This window comes from Sturnira hondurensis, unplaced genomic scaffold, assembly GCF_014824575.4.
Source record: "Sturnira hondurensis isolate 20B ecotype Veracruz unplaced genomic scaffold, ASM1482457v3 Scaffold0013381, whole genome shotgun sequence".
Classification (NCBI taxonomy): Eukaryota; Metazoa; Chordata; class Mammalia; order Chiroptera; family Phyllostomidae; genus Sturnira; species Sturnira hondurensis.
In genome coordinates this window covers 1021881-1042778 of record NW_028086012.1, presented here as the reverse complement: position 1 = coordinate 1042778, position 20898 = coordinate 1021881, and the positions used below count along the sequence as shown (strand labels likewise).

The 20898-nt window shown below is 49.8% G+C and overlaps 1 protein-coding gene across 1 annotated transcript in view; it reads right to left on the bottom strand.

The window, feature by feature from the left end:
- Nucleotides 1-730: 730 nt before the first annotated feature.
- DLGAP3 (DLG associated protein 3) overlaps nucleotides 731-20898 on the bottom strand; it is a 55608-nt gene continuing 35440 nt past the window's right edge. The window contains exons 6-12 of the mRNA XM_037061480.1: nucleotides 18047-18260; nucleotides 17457-17770; nucleotides 17009-17094; nucleotides 3747-4231; nucleotides 2690-2781; nucleotides 2299-2442; nucleotides 731-1598 (exon numbers count right to left, since the gene is read on the bottom strand). Of these exons, the coding sequence (XP_036917375.1) occupies nucleotides 1383-1598; nucleotides 2299-2442; nucleotides 2690-2781; nucleotides 3747-4231; nucleotides 17009-17094; nucleotides 17457-17770; nucleotides 18047-18260 (1551 nt within the window). The 3' untranslated portion in view covers nucleotides 731-1382. The remainder of the gene's footprint in view (nucleotides 1599-2298; nucleotides 2443-2689; nucleotides 2782-3746; nucleotides 4232-17008; nucleotides 17095-17456; nucleotides 17771-18046; nucleotides 18261-20898) is intronic.

The following is a 20898-nucleotide window of genomic DNA, read 5'->3' as shown; positions in this document are numbered from 1 at the left end:
GTGGCTTTCTAGGTAGACCTGACATCAAACCCTTTCTCGGCGCACAAGGCCGTAGAGCTAAAAGTTCATGGTTTGTCTGCCTGAGTCCACCACCCTTCGCCCTGTGACTTTGGACAGGTCACTGAGCTTTCTCATCTGTCATACAGATGAGCCACATTCACATAATGCACCCCCCTTTGCCTGACCCACAGTAAGTATCAAAAAATATGTATTAGCCATCATCACTATGTTTGGATTGCTACTTAGTTTCCCAGGAAACTTCTGTTCTCTGCCCCCCACCAAAGTGCCCGGCCATAGGAGGCATCAGAAAATATGGCAGCACCCAATTGATCAGAATCTTCCTGCTGATGACCAGGAATGACTGGAGCAGAGAGAACAATGGGCCTTCAGGGGAAGGGAAACCAGTATTTGTCCATAGTGAATAACAACCACACTCCCTGTTTATTGAGCACATGCTGTGTGCAAGGCCTTGGCCTGGCTCTGGGCTCCCCTCTCTGGGAGAACCCTGGAGGACTAGGAGGCAGAAAGGGAAAGGATTGGGCAAGTGGAACCCCTCCAGGAGGGTGCAGGTCCTTCTGTGGCCACCCAGAGGGATGAATCTTCCCCCAGATGGCTCACACAACCCCGACTCTCCCCAAAACAAGAGCTTGGGCTCCCTGGCTCTCCTCCCTCCACCCCCAGTCCCCCATGCACAGTGCAGAGATGGCTTCTTCAGGAGAGAGGAGCTGGCTTGAGTGCAGTTCTGCCGTTTTATTTTTCCTGGGATACTCAAGGGGATGTGGGAACAGCCACAGGTGTGGTGAAGGGAAGCCCCCATCTCTCCTCCCCAGCAGCTGGGAAAGGAGAGAGGCCCAGGCGCCCTGGTCCTGGGTTGGTCCAGCCACTGTGTCCCTGGGCCCGGTGGGCTGAGGGCTGTGGGTGGAGCCTCTGGAAGGGTGGGGCGGGCTCGTAGGCGGGGTTCGGGATTCTTCATAAAAAGCCACGAAGCTGATCCCCACGAAGCCCAGCCCCGCGGGGTGGTAGAGGGTGACGCAGAGCCCAGATGGAGGACCCGGCCCGGCCTGGCCCGTGGGGCGTGTAATGGCAGAGATGGTGCCCATGGGTAGGAGGTGGGAACGAAGCGTCGGACCAGGAGGGAGGGGGATCCAGTTGGGGGTGCAGGACGGAGAGGCGCCGTGCCCCCCAGCCCAGCCCAGGCGCCTTCGCGTGGGATCAGGAAGGTAAAAAACCCACGAGAGTGTGACGGGCAGGAGGGGCCGGGGCGTGCGGTGCCGGCGGGGCGGGCGCACAGGGCTGCCCGCGTTCACAGTGACCTCGACGCTGGGTGTACAGTACGGGTAGAAAACCGCGGGCCCGGGCCCGGGCCGGGCGGGCCGGGCGGGTCACAGCCTGGTCTGGGCCTCAGGGATGTAGATCTCGATGCTGTCGGCGCTCTCGGTTGCTGAGCTGTGGCGGAAGGAGGCGGCACGCTTGGCCGCCAGGAGCCGCTTGCGCGCTTCCTGCCGCTGCCGGTCCACCGAGTCCAGGGAGCGCTCCTTCACCGGCACGCCCCGGCCCCGCGAGGGCTTCTTTGGTATCGGTGGAGGGACCTTCTCCTCCTGCCAGGAGAGGGGCGGTGGCTCAGAGAGGGGGCGGGGTCCCACCTGACATCCCGAGTCACACCCGCAGCGCCCAGAAGGATTAACCTCCTGCGGCTCCGCCACTGGGGAGCAGTTAGAAGCTGCTCCTGGTGCCAGGACCTGAAGCCCCAGGTGGACCTGCTCCCACAAGGTCAAAACCCAGTTTTTCTTTTAAAACCGGATTGATTCGAATGCCCCATGGTGGCGCTGTTCTTGACAACTAAAATCCGAGGGTTCGCTCCCAGGGGAAGTGAATGTTTTCACTCCAGGTCGAGACTAGGAAAGGAATAGGGTTATATCCCAGGCTTCTGGGCCCCATCACAGACAAGGTCTAGTGAGATGCCGGCTTAGGGGACCCTCAAGGTCCGAGCTGAGGGCAGTTTGCCCTTCGAGAAGCTCTAGGTCGACTCCCTCAAACTGCAGGTAGCTCAAGGAAAGGAGGCTGCTGCCACCTTGGGGTTCTGGCAGCTTAGGCAGCAATGAGCACCGGGCCAAGCAGACAGCCCTGACCAAGAGTGTGGTCATTTTGGAAGAAGATGGTCACCATTTCCTTCTAAAGGCATGGGCTGCCTTTTCTGCCCATGGATCTTTTCTCCTGCACCCCCCCACCCCCACATGCCTCCAGGGGGGAGGGCATTTTTCACCTCTGGACTCTTGGTTTGAAGGGACGGCCCCCTACCTTAGGCTCCAGGAGTTTCCAGCTGTTGGCCTTGAGTTGCTGTAGCTCCAGGAACTTGAGGGTCACATCCTCGATAGAGAGCTGCAGGAGGTCCCAGAAACCCGCCAGGTCCTGGAAGGTGGGCACAGGGAACGCAGTGGGGTCCTGCAGAGAAAGGAAACCGAGGAGAGGCAGCCAGTCAGGGAAGTCTGAGCCCCAGCCAGGACCAGAGCAAGCCCTCACTGTCAGGAAGCTCCAGCGGGGAAAATGGAGTGGGGACTAGAGAACGGGAATCAAGAAAGCCCAGGCTTCTCCCTCTTGGGAACACACACCTGGTCTCCCCTCTAACACACACACACTGGGTCACAGCAGGCACACACATCCGACAGGCTTCTCACCGAGAGGCACTCACCATGCTTTGCTGACACAGCCGGAAGAACTGCTGAACCTTCTGGGACAGGAGAAGTTGCGTGCTGCCCACAGCACTGCGGATCTTCTCCAGGACTGGGGAACAGAAGGAGATTCAAGGGCAGGAAGGGTGCATTTCCTTCCCTAGCCTCCAGGAAGTCTGCCCTAACTGACTCTTACCCTTCTATTACCTGACACTTTCTGTGTCTCCTCCTGCCCCCTCCCCATCCCATCCTCAGCCTCCTAACAAGCAGCTCCCATCCCACTTCACCAAGGATACTGCACCTTCAGACACTGATGTCTGTTCCTTCATACGACCTACATTTCTTGAGTGCTTATCCCTCACGTCAATGAACAGAAGACACCAGCCCCAGCCTGGCCCTATGGCTATTCGGGCACTACCTCCATGACCACCTACTGGCTGAGCTGTGTCACTCACCAGCATAGAGCTCCTCAACTCGTTAAGAATTACTAAATAACTTCATGTTTATGACTCCTGTCTTCCAAGTCACTATCCCATCAATTGGAGACAAGTAAGACTGTGTCTCCCCTCCAACTGAACTTCGAAGGAAAGGGCCCGTCTTCCTGGCTTAATCTTCACCTGTGCCTCAAACAATCTGACACTGTGCACTGCCTGCCTCTCTGCCTCAAGTCCTGGTCCCACCACCTGGATCTGGCCCAGATGCCCACACCAGGGCAGATTGGAAGTTTCCTTGGTCCCCATGGACTTGGTGACTTGGGACTGGAAGCCATCTCCTACAAGGCCTGTTCCCTCAAACTGCAGTTAGCCCAAGGTCAAGGTGGCTGCCACCACCCTGGGTCTCTAGCAGCTTAGCCAAGTCACCTTCCCTAGTCCAAGACCTAAACTTTGAAGCTGCTCCATTTCCTTCCAAGAGCTCCCAGAATGCCCTGCTGCCAACAGGGGCCTGTCAGGGTCTGGTGCCAGAGAATCAACTGGTAGGACGGCAACCTCACACCCAACACACAGCTATCCTATTGTGTGGCCGCTCCTGCACCCCCAGCCGTGATGTGATCCCTCCGCACAGAGTCCTCTCACTCACTCTCCTCGGGCAGCTCGTAGTCCTCCGCCTCGCGCTCCATCTGTTGGCACCAGTGCTCCAGCTTCTCCACTTCCGCCCTCAGCATCTTGATGAACCACTCGCCGTCCCGTGGGCAGGGGGACGTGCGGCCTGAGTCGGGGAGGCTACGTGAGCCACGCTCCATCCAGGAGTCACGGCGGCCGGCCCCAGGGCCAGGGGTGGGGGCAGGGGCAGGGCCTGGCGACCCATCGGTGGCCGGCGGCTCATACGGCAGTGGGTAGCCCTCACGGTAGGCCCACTGGCCCTGCGTGTGGACCGTGCGGAAGACTGAGTAGGTGGGGGCCCGGGGCCCGGGCTGGGGTTCAGAGGCGTGCCTCTGGAAGGAGCGTCCGAACTGTAGGGCCTTGTCTTCTGTGGCCACTGTGGCCAGGCCAGCCAGGCCCTCCAGCTCCAGGTCTGCCTGCACGCCAGCTGTCACACTGTTGGAGCGCTTGAACCTCGCCCGCCTGGTGAAAGAGGTGGCTGTCATCTCTGCCCTTGCAGAGTATCATCCCAACCTTCACCCCCCCAACCCAGATTAAAAGGAAAAGGCATGAGAAAAGAAGCCTACAAACTGATCCACGACCTTTAGCTATATTAGTCCTTGCAACAGGTGGGCATATATTATACTTACCTGTTGTACTGCCTCCAGACAGGGTGATACATAAAATACTTAACCTGTACAGAACAAGCTGCTGGCATACACCAACGAGAACAGACACAGTTCAAGTGCTAGAGCAATGCCCTTAGAATCTGAATTCCGGGGGGAGGGGGGAGGTGGTAAGAGAGGGGCTAGGGAGGGGCCAGGGTTGTGACTCTGTACCAATGAATACAGAAGTATTTCAGCATTTTAACCAATGCTATGTCTTTGCTAATTTACATCAGCTGTACAGGTATGTCCTTGGCCCTGCAGAGAAATGAATAAATTAAGGCCCAGAGAGGCCCATGGGCCCCCGGATACAAAGTATTAATAGCAGAGCCAGGATTTGGACCCAGGGCTGCTGCTCAGTCCACAGCCCAAGCACTTCCCAAGGCACCAGCTGCTAGGACATCAGGAAGAACTGCCTTGGAATAGCAGGGGGGGAAGGGAGGTGGCAGCAGCTGGGAGGACTTCTCTAGGGACCCCCAGGCTCCGCGCAGAGCCCGGCCAGACACAGTCAGCTGGTGCCAGTGGAGTTGAATTAAGTTGTTGGCAGGAATGACACAAGGCCTGGAAATTTCTTGTCTTTGAGTTGACATGCAAATCATATGCAAAACTGAAAGTCAACTGGCCTTGTTCTCCCCCCCACCCCTGGGTTCTATGAAGAAGTCAGTGGCCCCCTGAGGTGCATAAGGCTGGGGGTGTCAAACGATATTTGAAGTGGGAGTCAGGAGATGCAGGGGTGAGTGGAGAGACAAACAGAAGTTTGAAGTCTGGAGATTCAAGGATCATAAGAGAAAGTCTCACGTGTCCTAAGCACCCTCCACCCTCGTATGATCAGGAGAAAGGGACGTGGGGACTAGCTCTAGGGGCCCCTTCAGCTTCCCATGAAGATCCCCCAACCCCCACAACCCCAGCCTTCCTCTTGCTGCCCAGGCCTTCTCTCCCACCCTCCCTGCCTGCCTGCCTGTCTTGCCTGCCTGGTTCCCTCCAGCTGGCAGGCTGCCTGCTGGGAGCCTGTTGCCATAGAAACCAGGCCCAGAAGGATGCTGCAGGACCCAGGAAAAAGAGATGCACTCGTGTGCAGTCTCCAACAAGCCCTATGTCCCAACCCCCACCCAGAGAAAGAGAAAGCGAGAATATATCATATTGCCTTCAACATGGTCTTCACCTTGGTGCCTGCCCTGTCCTGCCCTGGTCCAGACTTGCATCACCCTCTGTCTTGACCACTGGATCAATCGCTTTTCAGACACATCTCAGTAGAGTACAGAAGAGCACTGGATTAGGAGTCTGACCTGAGTACAAAGGCTGATCTTGTTGCCATGTACTTTAAGGAAGCCACAACCTCCAGCTAAGCCATCTAATTATATGTGTGTGTGCATGTGTATAAAACACATTATTACATATTATATATAAAATAATACAAATGTACCAGGAATTGCCTGGGTCCCTCCTTTCTCTAAAATTATACTTGGCACAGATCTGGGACCCAACACTCCCTCACTAATCCACCCAGGACTGGAGTAGCCTTCCCCAAGCTGACCTCTGCTCAGTTCACGCCCCTGCTCAATTCCATAGCTTCCCGTTGGCACCCAGATATAAGTCAAGCTTCCTCTGCTAGCATCTACCCAATGCATTCCCCTTGTTCCCCAAGTAGATTATAGCTGGGGAACAAGTCAATACCTCAAGGAGCTCTCTCACTGGGTCTGCTTCAAGGAAGACCAAAGAAGTTGAGTTTATGGGATTACTGAAAGCACAGTCTTCACCAGCACTCCACAAGCTGGGGTTGGTCATCTTTGTGCAAATGGCATTCACAACCAGAAGTGTGCGACAAGATCACCCAAGCAAAAAGCAATGGAACAAAGATCCAAAGTCCCAGGGAACATGGACATCTCAGGGGGTGGAGATAGGGCAGCCCCCATGGTGCCTCAGCCAGAGAAGATAAGGAAGAAAACCAGGACAAGACACCTAAAGGCAGATCGGGGGCATATGGTCTCAGGAAGGGGTGAGCAGCCAACGTGGACAATGCAGCCAGATAAGGAAAGGTGTCCACTGACCTGGCAACATGGAAGGAGGCAGGCGTCGTCAGGAAGTGGATCGAACTAGGTAAGACAACTCTCGAAAAGAGCTTGTTGAGAAGGAAAGAAGAGAGAAGACAGTGTACCTTCCAGGGAGAGATATTTGGATGATTTGTCAATTACATCTCAATAAATCTGGGGGGGAAATGGAGGGGTATTTTGTTTAGGATTGTTCTCACAAGCCATATCCCAAGGCAGGGGGAGAGTCTGGGGGGTAAGCGGAATAATGACTGCCCAAGCAGGTCCATGTCCTAATTCCCCGGGGTTGGTAAATGTTACCTTCCATGGCAAAAAGGACTTGGCAGATATGATTACTTTAAGGATCTTGAGAAGAGCCTGGATTATCCAGGTGTGTCTAAGTTAATCGCAAAGATCTTTGTAAGTGAAAGGGGGAGGGGAGGAAAGCCACAGAAAAAGCCGGGACAATGGGCTCCGGGTTGGAGTGGTGCCATGTGAGGACTCAACCTGCCATTGCCGGCTTTGAAGACAGGAATGAACTACAGGCCAAGGAATGCAAACAGTGTTTAAACTGGGGAAAGTGACACAGTGGATTCTTCCCTGCACCCTCAGAAGGCATCAGTCCTTGATTTTAGCCCCGTGAAACCCAGTTCAGACTTTCAATCTCTAGTAACATAGAGTAATAAATATGTTCCATTGGATGTCACTAAGTTTGTGGCAATTTATTAGAGCAGCAGTAGGAAATCAATACCACCTGTAGAGAGAAGTCGACTGAAGACAGCAAAGAGAGAGCCAGTAGTCCAAGGAGCCAGAAAGAAGGGAGATAACTAATGACTAACACCCTCTGAGCACTAGCATGTGTCAAGCGCTGTACAAGAACAAGCATGCTCATCCCCACAGAGAGTTCCACTTAAAGATGAGAAAACTGAGGCTTAGAGAGGTTAAGTGACTTCCTAAAATCAGACTCTTATACATTAGTACGGTCTGGTTGCAGAGGCCAGCTCTTAAACCGCTACGGTCCGCTGGCCCCCTAGGATTGCTGGAGAGGAGCCGTGTTACTCAGGAACAGATGCCTCACCCCTAAGGCAGGACGGCTGGGGAGGCAAGGGAAGAGACGCAAGTAACTTAGGGCTTGGTCCACAAGCGGAGAAAGGACCCAGCAGATAACCTCAGCCATTAGAATGAAGTGAACAGGGAGGTTGTCTGCTGGATATTTGGGGGGTGGATATTTGTGGGGGAAGAAATGAAAACGAGCAGCTTTGGAGGGGCAGCCTAGCAGAGTGTTTAAGCACACGTCCCCTGGAGCCAGACTTCCTGGGTCCAGCACCCAGCACTACAGCTTGTGCCTCGGTTTCCTCATCTGTAAAGGAGAATGGTAATAGGACCTGCTCACAGGATTGTGATGAGACAATAAATGTAAGGAACTTAAACCGCACCTGGTCTGCCCGTTATAAATGTTAACTGTTAGCGGGAGAGGCAGGAAGGACTGTAGCGCTTGCTGAAAAGAAAGGAAGCTGGACAAATAAAAGAATGGGAACGTGGTACTGAGAACCCAGCTAGGGCATTGTAGTTATCAATTACTGTGATTGCTGTGGATTGTTTCCATCTGTTCCCCCACAGCACTCTGAATGAAACCTCGTTCCTACTCCGTATCACATTGTTCTGTGGTTAGTTATTTGCATGCTATCTATCTCTCTTACCAAATAGGGCAGTTGCTTATCTTTAAATGTTAGTTGAATGGCTGACTGGAAGAAAGGATGGCAGAGACTACGAATCATCCCCAACATCCATTCTTCCTTAGTGACAGAATCCCACCAGTCTGAGCTGGACACGTGTCCACTTCAAATAAAAATTCACTTCCCAGTCTCCCTTGCAGCTAGATGTAGGCGTGTGGCTAAGTTCTAGCTCCCAGGATATAAGCAGAAGTGGTCTGTGCAACTTCCAGGAAATGTTCTTAACAGGAGAGATGCCCTTTCTGGTTCCTTCCTCCTCCCTGCTGGCCAGAGTGCACATGACGGCTGGACCTCAAGCAGCCACCTTGGGACATGAGACAGAAGCCAAATGCTAAGGAGGAAGGAGCAATAAGATAGCAAGACCTGGGTCCTGACACTTCAGAGCACCCACCAGCCCTCAGCTGACTCTCTCTGGACTTCCAAGCAGGAGAGAAATAAACTTCTATCATACTTAAGCCGCTGTCGCTTGGCGGTTTTCTGTACCGCACAGCCAAAGCTAATCCTCACTATAACAGGCGCACTTTCAGGGCACTGAAGTCTAGGGCTTATGTTCCTATTTAGTTTTGCATTTGGCAGTATTTGCTGTGGTCTTCACCCATAGCTATAAACACAGAATAGAAACCGGCTTCAGTTACAAGCTGTCACTAACTCCTAACAGTGCGTTTTACAGTACTTTCTCCCTGTGCCTTTTGATGAGGTTGAAGAGGCCTCTTCCCCTCAAGGTCTTTAGGGTGACAATAACAACATTTCTGGTGATTCCGGAAGTTGTTATCATGGTCTCTTTACAGAGACATTCCTACCATGGTTCTCTAAGGGATAACACAAGAGGCTCTGGGAAGTAAAGCACTGGCTCATCCCAAGAGACACAGCGTCCAAGGAACGCTCACCATCCGGGAGCTGTCAAGAGGTTGGGCCAGGACTACCTGGCAGCCGGCGGGGGTCTGAGGGGGGGCGGGCAGGGAGGAGTAAGGGCAGGGACACTTCCGCAATGCTCAGCCATTGTGCCGGCTCCACCCTTGAGAACGCACCTAAGAGCTTAAATATGTAACCAATCAGGGTCCCCAAGTCTAGCACCCCAGCCTGGGGGCTTTGGCAGTGATGCCAAGGTGGGGGGTGGGGTGGGAGATTTAAGCAGAGAAGTGACAGTCAGTCAGGAGCCATCTTGGAGCTGATGGCTGAGGAATGGAGGCCGTGTCCATGCCCGGGGCTTGTGGTCAGCCAGCAACTCGCTGCTTTGGCAGGACTGTTCTTGGCATATAACTTCACGAGGATGGAAGCACCCTCCTCCTCCAGAGCTCGGGGGCTCTGTTCTCTCAGCACACTCCCTTCCCAAGGTCCCAAAGCCAGAAACGATGACGATGCTAAGGAAGAGGTACTGGGAATAGCACGGCCTTCCTCCACAGGGTTCTCCAGGTGGCCCTCGCTGGGCACAAGTACAGTTGTCAGATAAAATACAGGCCTCCAGTTCAATTCTAGCTTCACATAAATAACAGAAGTTTTAAGTGTAAGTCTGTCTCATGTGCTGTTTGGGAAACACACTAACCATGATGCATAATTTATCAGATAATCACACTTAATTAGATGTTCTGGGGCTTTTCTGTTTACTTTGTTTTGTTTTCTTTTTGCTGAACCTGGAATTTAAGATAAGGTCTTGGTGAGGAAGGATCTAGAAATGGAAGATATAGGGGATTCCCCCTATTAGAGAGCGTTAGAGGCAGAACTCACCCGGTTTCTGAGTTCTCAAAGGGCCTCAGGAACATTCTACTGACATTCACAAGGCCATTTGATGCATCCTTTTCCCACGGCCCAGGCTGTGCTGGGTCTGGGAAGAAGGAAGGGTGCCCTGATACAGGGCTGGAAACTGTTTCCTAATTATGCTCCCTCTCACCACAGGGCCTTAGTGCATGCTGGTCCTTCTGCCCGGAACACTCTCATCCCCTGTTTTCACAGTTCATTTTTGTTCATCTTTCAGATCTCCACTCAAATGTCACTTCCTCGGGACAGCCATGCCAGACCCCTCTGGCTAAGGCCCCTATTGTACACTCTCCTCACCTACATACCTCTCCTCTGGGGCACCTTTCACCACTATAACTTCTACTTCACATATATGAGGTTCTCAGATAAACGTGGCCATAAGCTTCACAGGGCAGAGGCTGCATCTGGTTCTGCTCACCTTTATATCCTCAGTGCCCAACGGAGTAACCGACAAATAATCGGGATGCAATACGCATCTGTGAACCAACAAATCTTGGTTGGGGATGCAGTGGAGATGGAACTGAAGGGGCACCAACTCCCACCCCTGTGTATTTCTAAGCCAAGTTACCACTAGAGATGAACAACAGGAAGGAGCCAGAGATGACTCCCAGGTATCAGAGGCAATACATCTGAACTCCTTACCTAGTAGGTTAGCAAGGAACACCCTGAAAGGCAGAAAAGAGAGACCCTTCCTCCCTGGCAAGTTTCAAAACCAAAGTATAGAGAAAAAGACAGATCCTGGGACCGGTGAGACAGGAGCAGGGACAAGAGAGTCCAAGAAAATGGGGTGACAGCACGGGGGGGGGTGGCGGCCAGTCCTGGACATTTGCCTGGAAAGGCTGCTGGTGTTTGTGGCTTGTGTTTATGTACCAGTTGGGGCATGGTGTGTGGTCAGTCAGACTGAAAGTGCCAAGGACATAAGGGACAGAAAGGACAGTGCAGGTGTATCACTAAGGATGCCTTCAGCAGACAAGCAAGGGAGCTCGGCCAAAAACACGTGCCAGATTTCCTCTCTCCCCACCTGTCACCCGCTCTGGATTTCCAGTGCGATCACCTGTCCCAAGGAATCCAGTTCTTTAGACATTAACTCAACAGCATCTCGCCGGCCCAGCCCGCCAGGACTTCCCTGAGCACCTACACAAGAGCAAGGAAGACCTCACTGTCCGCCTGTCCCCACCCTTCCAGACCTCACTCCAAATGCTTCCCAAATTGGTCCTCTTCTCTCTGATTCTTCTGCTATCAGCCTAGTCCAGACAACTGATCAATACTGTAGACTGGCCCAACTTAGGAAGCTCCCACCCACTCCTTAAACATATAGAAATACTGGTCAAAATGACGTGAAAAAGATGGATGGGCTATAATGCCAAGCTTGAAATAAAAAAGAGAGATCTTCAGGTAACCAGAGACAAAAAAGAAGCTCGAAGCACGAGTAGTGAGAGGGAATCTAAGCCAAATGAACCAGAGGAATATCAGACTAGACATGTGCTAGAGGCTAAATGATAACAGCCAGAGAGAACGAGAGGAGAGCCCCAAACCTGTGCATACTGGGGAGCTGGAAGGAGAGCCCATGCATAAAGCCAGCAGCCAGGAAAGGTCATTTCATTTACAACCTTGGACTAGAAAATTCACGTCATGCTCCAGGAAAGTGGCCAGGAAGCAAGATGCTGAGAAAACAAAACATTAAGGCTGCTCTGTGTGTGGGTGTGGGGCTCACATGAGCACTACCAGTGAAATACAGAAATCTCAAGCTAAGATATTAACTCTAAAACTGGTCTCAAGCTCAAGAAGTACTTCGGCATAAAGGAAATTGAACCCATGAGGAAGGCGTGGGCAGTAACAAACAATAGTGAGCATATAAATTGTTCAGACTGTTTGCAAAACTGAACCGTGAAACCATAAAAGATATAACAACAACTGATTCAGAAGAGTATTTTAAAGAGGTAGAATCAAAATACTATTCGATAAATATAACATGGAAGATGGGAAGGGGGAGTTAAGAAGGAAATTAAAGTGTTCCAAGGTACTTGTTTTGTGCCTAAAAAGGACTAATTTTAGACTTCACTAGAAAAACATAAAACTAAGCCCTGGCCTGGTAGCTCAGTCAGAGCATCATCCTGATACACTGAGGTTGTAGGTCCACTCCCCGGTCAGAGGCACATACAAGAATCACCCAGTGATTGCTTAAGTAAGTGGAACAACAAAGCAATGTCTGTCTGTCTGTCTGTCTGTCTCAAGTCAATAAATAAATTTTAAAAAAGAAAAATATAAAACTAAGTGTCCTTGTTAAAAACTTGAGAAAAGTCACTACTAAAGTGTAAACTTCCAAACCAGGGGAGGAAAAAGAGATACAAAGCAAATTTGATCCGCTCAATAGAAGGCAGAAAAGTAGGGGAGGAGCACAACAGAGAAAAGCATATCGAATGGAAAATGTTTAAAGAGATGATAGAAATAAATCCAAGTAAGTCAGTAACTGAAATACATGATTAGTGGATGGAATACATCTACTACACTCTAGCCCCACACCACTTACGAGCAACACATCCAAACAGGCGGACACAGGAAGATGGAAAATAAAAAATGAATTGGACAATTAACCAAAAGAAAGCAGCCACAGTAATAAAATCAGAAAAAAACAGACTACCGAGCAAAAACCCTTAGTAAAGACTAAAAGCAGCCTCTTTAATGATAAAATGGCCAATCTACCAAGAAGATAACAATAATCACAAGCCTGAATCCTTCCAAATAGCACCTTCTCAAACTAAAACTAATAATAATAATAAAATTACCAGGAAAAATGACACATCCACAAACATGGTGAGATATGTTAACACACCTTGCTCAAAAATGGGAGCTCAAACATCTAAAAAATAAAAAATAACCATTTGAAAAATACAATTGGCATGCCTGATCATACATGTGCACATGTGAGCAAGGAAGCCTGACAAACTCTAAGGAATGACTATCATTCGGAAGGCACACCACGACCACAGGTAGCAAATTTCGATTCAATAGTGAAAAGGTAGACCCCCCAAAATACATTTGAAAACTAAAAAATTTTTTTAATAATTCATGAGTTAAAAAAGAAATCATGATGAAAGTAAAAAATCATTTCAAACTAAACAATAAAACAGAGCATCTCAAAAGGAGATGCAGCTATAGCAATTTAGTTAGAAAGAAATTTATAGCCTTGAAAGCGCATGTTAGAAAATAAGAAATTGTGTTCAAGAGGCTAAAAAAGGGGCATATATGGTAGAGAAAAAGACTATGATAACACAAAAGTAGTAGACAGAAGAAAATAATAATAATAAAAGAGCAATACATAATAGAGATGCTCACTGAAACCAAAAGCTAGTTTTTTTAAGACTGATAAAATCTAATTTAAAAATATATTTCCATGATAAAATATACAAACCTCAGGCAAGACTGACCAACAAAAGGAGGAAGGAATGGAAAGAGACATAACCAATAGATATGATAAAAGTTTATAAAATTATAATACTGTAACAGAATATTTGTGCCAAATTTTTTGAAAATTGTCCATTTTTGTAAACGGGTCTATTTTTTGGAATATATATCACCAAAATTAACTCAAGAAGAAAAATAAAACCAGAATAGGTCAATAACCACTAAAAAAACTGAAGCTGTAGTTCAGGAAGTTTCTCCTATACCCAAAAAGCATCAGGCTGAGTCAGTTTTATAGGCAACCGTTACCAAACCTTTAAGAAATAGATAATTCCTACTTTACACAAATTCTTCCAGAGAACAAAACACAGAGAATGTTATCAAACTCATCCTTGGGAGTCCTGTATAACCTTAACATCTGAACTTAATAATAACAATAAAAACTTAATAGTAGGCCAATATCACCTATGAACATAGATATAAAAATCTTAAAGTAACAGCTATTCAAAAATCCAGCAAGGTATATAAAAATTATATAGCAACTTGGTGACTAAAACTACTAGACTTCAATATATCCATTCTTCTCTTTTTCTGTTTTACAGCCTCCCTGGCAGCTAGGTGCCACCACGTGAGTAGGTTTCAGCCAAGGTGATGCAGTTGAAAATCTTTTTTCAAGGAAAGGGCTGCATCTCTCCTTCTCTCTTCTTCCCTTCTACTGCTCAGAATGCACAGGATGCCTACAGCTTGACCTTCAGATCCTTGGATATAAAATTATACACAAAGGGTAGAAATGCAGCAAGACAGAAGGAGCCTCGGTTCCTGACACCTCACTTCTATAACCAGGCTTTTTAAATTTTAATTTTGATTTTTAATGAGGGGGGAAGCAGCAAGACACTGTCAAGGCCCTACTACTCACAGTCAAACTTAATCCCAGTTGATATTAGTATCAATCATGGTTGATCCCAGGAATGAAAGAATGGGTCAATGTGGGAAATCCGTTAATATTGTAGAATTCACCACATTACAAATGAAAGGAGAAAAATCTATCATCATCCAAGTAGATTCTGAAAAAAGTTCAATAAAACTCCACTCTGATTTTCTATTTTAAAAAACTAAAATAAAAATTCTTAGCCAATTAGAAATAAAAGGGAATTTCCTCAACCCAATAAATAGTATTCATCAAAATCTGTAGCAAGTACCATCATATTTATGAGTGGGAACTGAGAAGATATCCACTAACACCATGACTGGACAGCATGGTACACTCAACAGCAAACTCGAAGTCCTATTCAATGCATTGTTATAAACAAAAAAAAGAAGAAGAAGAAAAATCAAAAGAAAACAGATTTAAAGAAAACATCCTCATTTGTAGAAAACAGTAACTGACTATATAGAACACCCATTGTGATTTTCAGATAAACCAGGAGCCCTAATAAGAGAGAGCAGCAAAGTCACGGAATATAAAACCAATACATAAAACTGAAGTGTCCCCATACACCAGCAGTGCCCAATCATAAAATACAATAGACAAAAAAGATCCCCCACACAAAATCCTCCAAAACGCAAAAGACCATCCCCTTTCTGCCCCATATTCCCTCTTACTTCTCTCAAATCCACTCTCCACTCAGCAGCTAGTGATTTTTTTGTAAACTTAAATTAGATCATGTCACACTGCTTTAACCTTTTAATGGCTACTCATTAATTATAACTAAATTCTACTTCATCACACCCATGCTCGGCATGACCTGGCCCCTACCACCACCCCATCCCACTCCATACCAGACGCAGGAACCTTCCTTCAGTTCCCCACGCAGGTCAAACTTTTTCCTGCCTCGGCACCTTCTATACGCTCTTTCCTTTTCCTGGAAAGATTACACCCCCCACCCCACACCACAATCATCACCTGAGTGTTTCTAGTCAATCCTCAAGTCTCAGCTTAAATGTCACCTGCTTAACCTAAATAAGCTTCCTCCTCTCTTAGCTCCTGCTTTTTTCTTTCATATTCCCACTATAATATGTAATAATATCCCCATTATATGATATACTATAATGAGTAATCACATTTTTATTCATGGATGATTTATTCATTGCCTTGATTCACCTCTAGACCATAACTTCTATGAGGGCAAGAGTCATGTCTTTGATGTTTCCCTGAGCATTTAACAGGAACTGTTGTATAAAAGATGCTTAATAACTCTTTTATGGATGAATGACTCAATGAATGAATGACTCAATGAATGAAGGACAGAGTTTGCCAGTTTAGCCAAAGTCTCAATTGAGTGCCTACTGCATTATTCCCAGGACTCAGGCTTGTTAGCAGGTATGGGGGGACGCCAGAGGTGTATCTGGATGAGGGACCACACAGCCTCATGTGGGAGTGAATGGGAGCACATGGGCTTGGTTTATGATCTGCGGGGCAGCATTAGAGTATGTGTGTACTGGGGGGTGGAGAGGGCTACAGATTCTGAACGCAGAGCTGCACCCATCCATCCATAACTCCTAACCTACCTCTCAAGAAACTCAAGTCATGGACTAGAGAAACTGGGTTGGTCACAGAGTGCCGCTTTGCTGGGATCTTTGTGGAATAATAAGTAGCTTTCAGGAGTTGTAGGAGCAACAAGAGCAAACTTTTGCCACCCTTGATGGGGGCATTTACAGGCTCAGGAGTATGTGCAGCTGCAGAGAGCTGGAGTAAGGCTGGAGAAAATGGTGACTCCATAGCAACCCCAAGAAGATCTGATCAGGCACCACACACACAAGACACCCTAGGGGTTCCCAGGAATAGTTGGGGGAACTTCAGAGGAGGCCCAACAATGGCGACCGGGAACAGAGCTACAAGGGACTGCTACTGGGACTCTGGTTCTATTCCTCCAGTGGGTACGGCCTGGGCAACGCGGATTACCATGTAAGTCCTATGACCAGCCCCAGGCAGGTTCCCAGACACCACACTTAGGGCCACTGGCATGGTGGCACTGCAGCCCAGAGGGCAGATGGGCCACAGCGGCACTGCCACGTGGCCATCAGAGAAGGCATCTTCCCACAGGAACTCAACAACACAGGGACTTCTCCCAGTATGACCTCCGGAGCTCACAAGGCAAACACTTCCATTGGAAATTAAGGAAGCAATGTTTCTGAGGCCACCTAATGCCAGAATGCTGGCTGCTGGTAATTCAACCATCGTGGGCACAGCACAGATTCAAGCATATAATACCCCCAACTGGTTAAACACTGTGTGAGCCAGGTGAGGAGGAGTGTTAACACCTGCCAGGGGCCCCTGAGAGGCAGTCTTCATTTTTGTTTATTTCTCTTTGAGCCCACGTACTTTGTACACCACAGTAACAAGTCACTGGCAAAATCCTGTCATCACCTTTAAAGGACAATTGCTGGAGGCCTGCTCAACACCTACCGGTCGCCCCTCCCTTCCCTGAACCGCTGTATATCTCTGGTCACCTCAGAGCACCTGGGACAGGCAGGGGTACAAGGAGAACTCACTACAGATTTGGTGCCTGCCCATCTCTGTGGATAACTCCTGTGGCTGATCTGACTGGTCCCAATTAAAAGGGCTTGGTCTCATCCAGAAGGAGAGGGTGCCCAAGGAGACCAGGCCACTGAAGTCGATACGCAGCCCTCTCTCCTCTTCTCCCCCAAGGAACTTGACATAGCGCCACTCAGACCTACCTCTTGTCCTCTTCCACCTGTACGCCTATGGAGTGGAACTCTCTGCGACTCCTGTTCTCCGTGTCTGAGTCTGAGATAGTCTCCACCTGGTGGCAAGTTTGGGGAGTCAGTGGTCGGGGCTAGACCAGGGATGCGCGCCCTTCCCAGGGAGAGGGGCCAGCAATGTGTGAGCCCCAGGCCAGCTGGCAGATCCTGTAAAGACAATCGGCCTGAACACGATGAGAGACCCAGCAAGTTAGAGGCATCCAGGTGGCAACCTCTGGGCACTACCACTCGCCAGTAGGGATGTCAGTGCCTAGGAGAGGGCTAGGGCTAGTTGAAGCAGCCTTGTTGATGACCAGGCATAGCTCAGAAGAAGGTCAATACACCCAGAAGGTCCCAATGACCCACTCAACAGGTCCCCAACAGGCCAGGGCCCGAGTTTTCGTCCGCCCGCCTCCTTTCGCACCTGCACCCCAATGGACGGCCGCCACTTCCGCTGCCGAGCCAGGCTCCGCAGCTCCTCCCTGCCAGGAATGGTCTTGATGATGAGCGTGGGGGGCTTGGGACTGGCCCGAGGCGGCACCGGCGCCAAGTCCAGAGTGCGTGCACCCATGGCGGGGCCGTCCAGCCCGTCGGCGGAGCTGCAGCGCCGGGCGGGGCCCTCGGCCGCAGTGAAGCTCTCGTGGGCGGAGTCGGTGCTGCTCTGGGCGGTGATGGAGATGCGGGGCGGGGCCTGGCTTCCCGTTGGGATGGGGGGCGGGGCCTTTCTGAAGTTGAAGGCTGCAGCCAAGAAAACAGAGAGGTAGAGGATGAGAAATGCTTCCTGGCCAGTGTCTGGGTCCGACCACCCCCCACACCCACCCGGTACCCAGGTCTCCACGTGCTGCCACGTACAGCCTAGGGGTTGAGCAGAGGGGCTGTTCTCTCCATCATCCATTCCAGAAGGGCAATCGATCTGCCCAAGGTCACACAGCACAGCTGTGGCAGGGGCCCAAACCAGAACCCAAGGCCCTCTCCAACCCTGGGCCTGGCTGGGGGCAAACTCGGCCTACTCACAGGAGCCGGGCCTCCCTGAGACAGAGGCAGGGGCAGCAAGGAGGGGCAGGCAGTCGTCGTCTTGAGAGCAGCCGGCCTGGATGGCCCGGAGGTAGCTGTGGCTCCGCATGCGGAAACAGCCGGGCAGGTCCAGGGCGTCCACGGCTTGGGATTCAAGCTCCCCAAATACAGACCCGCACACAGCCTCCAGTTGCTGGTTCAGCTCCTCGCTGAGCTGGGGGACAGGGGCCAAGAGGATGGTTATTGGGGTGCTAGGGTGGGATGGAGGATGTCTCTGAGGCACTCTACCACAAGAGGACATCTAGATTGCAGAGGCTGTGTCTCTATGCTGACTCTTTGCCTTTGGACTATACGAAACCCTCACTCTCTGCAAAGAAAGATAGAGGCACCTTTGCCCTGTGCTGCTCCCCAAAACGCCTTGAAGCCAGACTTAGGAGTCCAGTCCTTCCTCTAAATACTCCTCCCACCACTCCATCTATGCTTCTCCCAGATGTGTGGCTGTATCCTAGCCGCCAGACCACCTCATCTTCCTCTCCCCCTAGTCCTAGCCCCTCACGTTTCTCTAACCTGATCCTAAGAGGAAGGACCAGGGACCCGAGAGACACCCTCCTGCACAGTATGGCGGCCGGGGGCGGCAGAGAATGCCACCTTTTATTATTCATGATCCACTACATTGCTGATTGAAAGCAATATATATATACACATACATACATACACACACACACACATATATATATAATCAACAGGACAAACATAAACAGGCAAGTGATGGAGCAAAAATTATTAACCTTCAAGTGTTCCAGCCACCACCCCCCGACCTTCTGCCCACACTGGCTCCTTCCCTGCCCTCCACCTCCAAGGAAAGCCCAGCCTTGTTGGATGAGCTTCTCATTTTTGTTTCTGATATTTTGTGGTGCAGAATCCATTGTGTTTTAAAAAATTAAAGCAACTATAAAAAAACCAAAATTTTATCCACAGAACCGTGTCATACAACACAGGCCTAAGACCACATATACCACAGGAGCCACAGCTTCATTTGTGTTGTAGGAGAAAACGGCGCGAAGAAAAAACGGTAGGAAAAGAAGGTGGTCGGTCCAGTGGTAAGCTCTACACCCAGAGCACAAGATGGCTGCGCATTTGACCCTGAGATTCAGAGAAGCCAAAGCATGGAGGAGCACGGCCTCTGGGTGGCCTGCGTGGTTATGAAGTGAGGCCGACCCAAACTGAAGGGCTAGCTCTGCTACTTCCTCAGAGTGGGGCCTGAGAAAGTCACTTAAGGTTTGGGGGCCTCAGTTTAATCAACTGTCAAATGGGAAGGACAATTGTGCCATCTTCATGGTCTATTTGAAGAACTCAAAAAAAAAGAAAGAAAGAAACCCGTGAGACACTTGGTACAGATACTGGCACGCAGTGAGTACTCAGTCAGTACCATCTGAGGGTCCCAGCGCCTACCTGGGAAGCACAGGCCAGCACTCCCATCACTGAGCCCAGGAGAAACTCCCCCCGTGAGTGATTTATAGCAGCCACAAAATGGAGTCATGGAATAAAACCACATGGTGAATGTGACAGCAAGTCTGCCATGGCTGCATCCTGTGTCATCTCCCAGGAGAGACTCATGGCACCATATTTATGTGCAGCCTACAGAGGCCCAAGGGAGAGGCTTGATTCATGTGTGAAATGTAGTTCAATGTCTCCATACCTGAGCCTCCAAAGCATAATACGGTATCCTGAGATTCTACATCAATTTGAGAAGGAATCCCCATCCCATTCTACCAGTGGGCAAACTAAGGCCCAGAGAGGGCAGATGAATTATCTAAGGATGCCCAGCTTGTAAGTGGTAAAACCAGTTAAAGGCAGGTTTCCTGGCTCTCATGCCAGGCTGACTGACCATCAGAATCTCCCAGGGAGCTTGTTAAAATGACATTAACTAAAACCCCACCTCGAGGATCTGAACCCAGGACTATTTAACTATATGACTCTCTCTGCTTTGGCTCCTTTGAAGCTCAGAGCCAAATTTGCTGGAGAATCAGACTCAGTGGTTCCAATACAGAGCCAGGAACTTAAAAAAGGACTGTCTGGATTTCTTTTGGCAGCTTTTTCTAAAGGAACTTTATTACAGGTGTACAGAAGTCATAGGCCACGGAAAAATCAATCCAAGATCGTGTGAAAGTTAAGTTCACCCACATTTGACTGGCATAAGCCACATTCCTGTGGCAACGGCGGCTTCACCACGGTTCTTGCAGGTCTCCCTCTCAGTTTCCTACCTGTGGACCTCGGGGGCACCAAGGACCAGCAGTGGCAGGGTATTTGCTGAAGCTGAGGAGCTGATCTACCTCCTGCTACTTCTAGGCTGGGCTTAGGGTGCTCCCCCACTGGACCAGTCTGACCCAGAGGGTCCCTAGTGGAACACAGAAGAGCTGACCTAGCCCTAGCAGCAGCATTCTGGCTCGAGACAGGATATCAGGGATGGAAGGACTCTCGCTCTGCAGCCTATCTCTGTACCTCCATCCCTCTTCTGTGTGTATGTAAAGCATGAGGCAGACTATCTGGCATGTAGCAGATGCTCAGTGAACATCAGCTACTAACTATTAGTAGCAGGAGGTTCTTAAGTCATGGTGAGAATGCCTCTGAGAGACCTCTCTTTCTCAGGGGTTCTGAAGCCCTTGAAATCCCAACCATACGCTATTCCCACAACTAACTCCATAGGAGGTGGGTGTGGGGTGGAAGTGGGTGCAAGTTCCCTGGGGCCACACACCTCCCATCTCTAAAGGCCAAGAGAAGCTTCTGGAGTTCCAACAAGAGACCAGGACCCAAGGGAAATACAGAATCATACAGTCTCTCAGAGGAACATT